Source organism: Lactuca virosa, chromosome 5 (assembly GCF_052849685.1).
Source record: "Lactuca virosa cultivar CGN04683 chromosome 5, Lactuca_virosa_CGN04683_v6, whole genome shotgun sequence".
NCBI lineage: Eukaryota > Viridiplantae > Streptophyta > Magnoliopsida > Asterales > Asteraceae > Lactuca > Lactuca virosa.
The window spans coordinates 320,237,388-320,243,387 of record NC_136430.1 but is presented as its reverse complement, the minus strand read 5'-3'; the positions used below and the strand labels follow the sequence as shown (position 1 = coordinate 320,243,387).

The 6,000-nt window shown below is 36.8% G+C and overlaps 1 protein-coding gene across 1 annotated transcript; it reads left to right on the top strand.

Annotated features, from left to right (window-relative positions):
* The first annotated feature begins 2,865 nt into the window (after positions 1-2,865).
* TIN1 (tunicamycin induced protein) lies at positions 2,866-4,873 on the top strand. The gene is made up of 3 exons (XM_079051913.1): positions 2,866-3,124; positions 3,478-3,828; positions 3,906-4,873. The coding sequence occupies exons 1-3, from the start codon at positions 2,999-3,001 to the stop codon at positions 4,728-4,730; spliced, it is 1,302 nt and encodes a 433-aa protein (XP_078908039.1). The 5' UTR covers positions 2,866-2,998; the 3' UTR covers positions 4,731-4,873.
* Positions 4,874-6,000: the final 1,127 nt, after the last annotated feature.

Sequence of the window (6,000 nt, the reverse complement as noted above, 5' to 3'; positions counted from 1 at the left end):
TTTTTTTAATGGAAATCTGAAAGTAAATGTTTATAAAGATGTTTAACAAGTTTTTGGAGTTTTTATCTGCTAAATTTTTGTTGTTCCTTACAAGCAAAGGTGCACAAACATAACCAGTTTTCCAAAAACCAAAAAGAAAAATTGTTTTTAATAACCCGTTTAAATAAAACAGAATCATAAATTAGAAATATGTTTTAATAAAAATTAAAAAACCTAATTTTGCATTTACTTTTACTATAATGGAACCGAATCAGTTTTTAAATCGAAAAATCTACACAGGTTGTAATTGAAACATATCTAAAAAAACAGGGCAAACTTTTAAAAAAAATAGAAACAATTAGGTCATCCGTTATACCTACCACTAACCATTATAATGGTGGGTGCCACATCATCACCACACTTCCTACCACTAACCATAAGATACATACTACTAAACACACCACTCCATCTCATTTTTTTATTTAAATTTAATTCGAAAATACATTAAAACACAATAAAACATATTTTTTTAAATTAGTTTTTTATTCAATGAAACAAAGATTACATTAATTTAAAACACACAACATAAAATAAAAAATATAATAATAAAAAAACATAAAAATGCAACCACAAACAACTTAAACTAGTTTTAAACCTTATTTTTAATGACTAAATTTTGGGAGCTCTCTCCATTTTCGCCAAACTTTGACGTGTTTAAACGGTATGTGTTTCGTGTCTTCATATTGGTGCATGGTCATAGCAAACGGATCGTCTTCGTCTACGTTGTTTATAGCAAAGTTATAAATCTCATTGACTTCAAGGTTTAACCCTCATGTCACGAAACTCCAAACATATTTCATCAAGACTACGACTTCGGCAACCCATTAAATCATGGAAAACGTTTCCAACTTTTACCCAAAAATTAGGAGGCATTTACGGGTCTTCTAAAACAGCTACTCATGCTAGTGCTAAGTTCTCTTCTTCATTTTCTGACCAATTTATCCTTTTAGGAGCCATTTGTTTTGAATTTATCAAGCAAAAGAAGTATATGATTGTGAGAAGAAGAGAAAAGAATTATGTGAGTAAAATGAGAGAATAAGTGTGGTATTTATAGAAGATGTTTAATGGTGTTTGAAAGGTAAAAAAACATTTTAAACCCTAAAATATGGTCGTTACTCAACAGCCAACCAAATTACTTGTTTCAATTCGTTTTTAGGAGCACGAAGGGCCACGACCACGACCCACCACGAGCCATCGGGATGGTGTGCACGGTTGTGGTTTGTGGCCACCTAGACCACGAACTCCTCTGTTGCAACCATACTGAATGGTCTTATTATACACCTTTCCTCATAAGCCATATTATTTCCAGATAACTTTTTAATTGAAAATAGACAAAATAGCAAAAATGGTCCCTGTGGTATGTATTTTTTCTGAGGTTTTGTCCAAACTTCGACTTTTTTGGGTGGTGGTCCTTTTGAGCTAGTTTGCTTGCAGTTTTGGTCCATGTCCAAACTAAAAAGACTATTATACCCTTAATGAATTTAGTTTTCATTTTTCTTTCACTTTTTAAAATTGTTATTATTATTATTAAATATAAAAGTGCGCCTACTTATCCACCCCACCTCTCTCTCTCTCTCTCTCTCTCTCTCTCTCTCTCTCTCTCTCTCTCTCTCCACCCCGTATCCCCCAGATTCATACATATTTAATACATAGAGTACAACTTTTGTATAAATCCAATCAAGAAATCTTCTATGCTTCTAAACCTAGAAAATCAAGAACCGAACGTAACTCTTACAATGGGTGGATGTGATGGCTGATCGAAGTCTTCACGGTGGCAGCAACTCAAAAAAGAAACAAAATGGCAGCGGTGGTGATGAGTGGCGCACAGTGGCAGTTCTGCTGCCTTGTTCGTTTGTTTTTTGTCGGCATAAACTCAGGGAGAGGGACGAGGAAGGTGGCAATTAATCTGAGGAAAAGATTCTGAAAACAACAACAATGGTGGTGGGTTGTGTCGACAAGGGGTGGCAGGTGGTGGTTAAAGTAACTCGGCAGCAGCAGCTCGGTAGCGGTGGGTCGAAAAGTCTCACGGTGGCAATGAGGTGGTGACCTTGCTGCCCTATTTCTCTTCTGTCAGTAGCGAACGAGAAGGAGAGGGGAGAAGGAAAGGAGGTGGTTTGGTAGTCGGAGGTTGCTCCGACAGTCAAGTGGGGTTGGGATGGTTGTTTCTGGTGGGGAAAAGGTGGTGGCAGTGGGGTGGTGTAGCTTCTTCCTGCTCATTTTTCGGTACAACAATGGAAGGTAGCGGAGCTGTGGGATTTAAGGTGGCATTTAGTGGCCGACGGGAGGCTAGCAGGTGGTGTGGTGGCTGCCTCTAGATCACCTGAGGTGGCAGTCTCCACTCTTTGGCTTCGTTTTTCCGACAAGAGGGGTTGGTATTGAGAGAGAGAGAGAGAGAGTCTGGACCTCTTTTTATTTATTAATTATTAAAAAATATAAATATATATTAAATTAAAAATATGAAAGAAAAATGAAAAATAAATATATGAGGGCATTACCGTCATTTCAATTTACCGAGGGACCAAATACGCATCAAAACTAGACCAAAAAAACCATCAATCTAAAAAAGTCTGAGGTTTTAATCAAACCTTAGAAAAAATATATAGAAAACATTTTGCAGTTTTGTATCATTTAAAGATGATATTAAAATATAATTAAAAAAATCCGAAATCAACCTACGTGCTGCGGAATCCCGTTCCCGATACCGTCATCCTACGAAGAAATCGCGTGCCACGTGTACCACTAAAATCATTTACTACCCTGGTAGCATGTCCACCTCATCTCCTCGCCATTCGGCACTGACCATCAATTTACCTCCCTCCAGAAGCATCGTCGTTTTACCTGCACATCTTCATCACAAACCGTTTAAAACCCCCAACATAAGGCCAAAAAAAGCTATCAAATCACAATTCTTGAATCCTCATCGTTTCTGTCGTCTCCCAATTGGAAATTCCACTCCTCAATGGCTCTTAGGCTGTTGAATTTTGCAGGTTATGTATGTTTTTTAGCCCTAATAGTTCAATTTCGGGGTTCAGAGGCTTTGATCTCGGCGCCTGACATCAATCAACAACATCCTAAAGCCATAGCGGTAAGTAATTATCTCAAACTTAACCGATTCGTAAATTCGAATTGTGTTTTTGATCCGATATTCCTATAGATGGTTAAATCAAGTTTGTTCGTATTTCAATTTTCACAAAACCAAGTTTCCGATCTAACTGTATTTCTCATGTGAATTTATCTTGACTATTTCCTGAAACAATCTCTAAACATTCTGAATTTCACTTCGCATCCGATACATCTTTAAACCTAGTCTTATGCCGGTGTTGATGTATAATGGTTCATTTGTTCGTTTTACGCTTAGAAAACTAATGGAAGCTTACCTCAAGATGCGAAATAACTAATCTAGATCAAGAGTGAAGGAATCTATTCCGTGTGTTTCAGGATTTGAAGGAAGCTATTGTCAAAGGATTAGGGCTTCAATCGGATGATTTTAAGATATCTGGCTTTGATGCACGAGACGCCTTAGTCGGCCGATCCTTAGCTTATGAGTTTGATATCGAAATCGATGATAAGATTCTTCCATTTAAACTTATGGAGGATGTCAATAGATGGGAATACGTGGATTTACCTATTTTCCAAATGCAAGATAAGATCATAAACGCCGGTGATGAGAATGGTCTGGTCGAGAAGAAAGTCCTCGGAGAAAGGCTACCTGTTTTGGCTCCATTTCAGCTCGCAGGTCCAATGGAGCTCTGGATCCAAGACGCCAAGGACATGAGGCTTTCCTTGCCTGTAAGTTCCAAGATTCATATGATTCTATACTTTATTGAGAAGAATAAGATTCTGATTTCTTATCGATAAATCTACAGCATGACGTTGATGCTGGTGAACTAAAGAAAATAATCTTAGCAGATGGTGCGGTTGTGACAGTGAAGGGTGCCCGATCGGTCAGCCTACGCCACCCAATCGAGCTTCCACTTCCATTAAACACCACCCAAAACGGCTTCGCTTCAGGTCTCCTAACCCTAGCAGAACGCCTCCGACACGCTTCCCAAACACAAACTCAACTTCTCTCTCTTCGAATCGTGGGCCCTACATCTCTCACATCACCAACTCCATCCTCACCATCTTCAAAGCTCAAACTCAAGCTCAAGCGCCTCGCACCTGGTTTAGTCGAACTCTCTTCGGTTTCAAAAACCGCAATCTCAACCGTTGATCATCTTCAAGAAGACGCCCCGACCCTCCTGACACCGGACCATTTCACCACATTATGGCCGGTGACATCGATCAACGGTTCACACTTGAACCTAGTTGGGTTAGAAAGACTGCTGACGTCGGTTTTGGGTTCGAAAGCCAGTAAAGAGGGTTCGTTTAAGCTTTTGAAAGCAGATGTATCGGCTCGTACTTTTGTGAAGATAGGGTTCAGAGTGGAGAAGAAGCTGAGCGGAAACCTGTCAGAGTGGGAGAGTCAGCGGGTAGGTCAGCTGCCGGAATGGAGGACGAAGCCGGAAACAATGAAGATGCATTTTGAGGTGGTGGCGAAGGTTGATGGAGATAAGTTTGTGCCGGAGAGAGTTGTGCAGATTCAGCCTGTTCCCGTGAAGCATACTGTAGCACAAAGTGTTTTTGTTGGGAACACATCTATGTCTAAGCAGCCTGTTGTTTATACTCCTTTTAGTCCATTTGCGTTATAAAGGTTACAAGAGTTTCTATATGTGAGTCATTGAAAATGAATCCTTTTATTTATCATTTTCAGAGTATGTGCAAAGATCATATGTTTTATAGAATTACTTTCTGTTTTGTGCCTAAAATGAAACTGTCGTTGAGGATTATTGCATATTGATTTCGTAAAACCTAGACATATGGAAAGTGAACTTACACATCATCACTGTATCCAAGCATTAATAGATTATTAAATACCTTAGTTTGCACCCCTGTTGTAACAAAACTCTGTTTAATTTCACATTTTGAAATAAGTTATTATTTCTACATTAAATAAAAGAACATTCCTATATAGCTTGTTGGAGCAAATCATGTCTTCATTAATTTTTTTGTCACTTTTAAACTGCAAGTCATGTCTCTTTTTTTCTTATTATGAATTTACAAGCATACAAACTCGTCTTAGGTATCGAGTATGACTTGCTAATGATGTGTTGCTGCATTTTGGTTGAACATCGGGTCACGTATACCATCAAAACTTATTTGAATTATGAAAAACCTAATATAAACCAGTTTAACCTTTGATTAAAAGGTAAAAATATTCGGATTAAACAAAGTGTCAAATTATATATGGAATTTTTTAATTTACAATGGTTAAAAAGTGACCAAAATATATTAATTTTAATTTAGTTTCCCCTAATTAATAAAGCTTTTGATGAGTTTGCTAAAATGCCATGGTAATACATTTATTTTAATTTGAAAAAAATATATATGCAACTCTTTTTTGGATTATATATTTAAGAAAATCCTAAGCTCATATATTTTCCCTTTATAGGAAAGATGTGCTTTTGCATGGATCCCATGAAGACATAAAACGTCCATACTATGTTTCTTAAATGAGCACGATGAACCCAATCTTTATATTATTTACAAAAGAGATGTTTAGTACTTTTATCGTTGAGTAATTAACTATTAACAATGGAAATGTCACATTCTTTTGAGGATGACAACGTTTTTCTTTCTACATTAGTGAGTTTAAAATCCAATTCAGATTCAATAAAGTTGAAACTCAAAGGGAACCGAATTTGTATTCAGTTTGTGATTTTCAATTTGCATGAAAAGTCTTAATGAATATTGTTGGTTCTGGTTTGATTTTTATGTTGAATAAATTCCAAGTCAAGCGAAATCAAAAGAAATCAAGTATGTGTATCTTTTACAGTTTCCTACTGTTATTGAAATAACATACATAAAGTACAACTACAAACAAAGCTAAATCCTAAAATTAAATATTTAAGATTATATGTA

What these genes read in the sequence shown, in the direction of transcription:
- TIN1 (XM_079051913.1), top strand. Translation starts at nt 2,999, where the DNA reads ATGGCTCTTAGGCTGTTGAATTTTGCAGGTTATGTATGTTTTTTAGCC. An exon ending in AACATCCTAAAGCCATAGCG is followed by an intron (nt 3,125 to 3,477) that starts GTAAGTAATTAT and finishes CGTGTGTTTCAG; the next exon opens with GATTTGAAGGAAGCTATTGT. An exon ending in ACATGAGGCTTTCCTTGCCT is followed by an intron (nt 3,829 to 3,905) that starts GTAAGTTCCAAG and finishes ATAAATCTACAG; the next exon opens with CATGACGTTGATGCTGGTGA.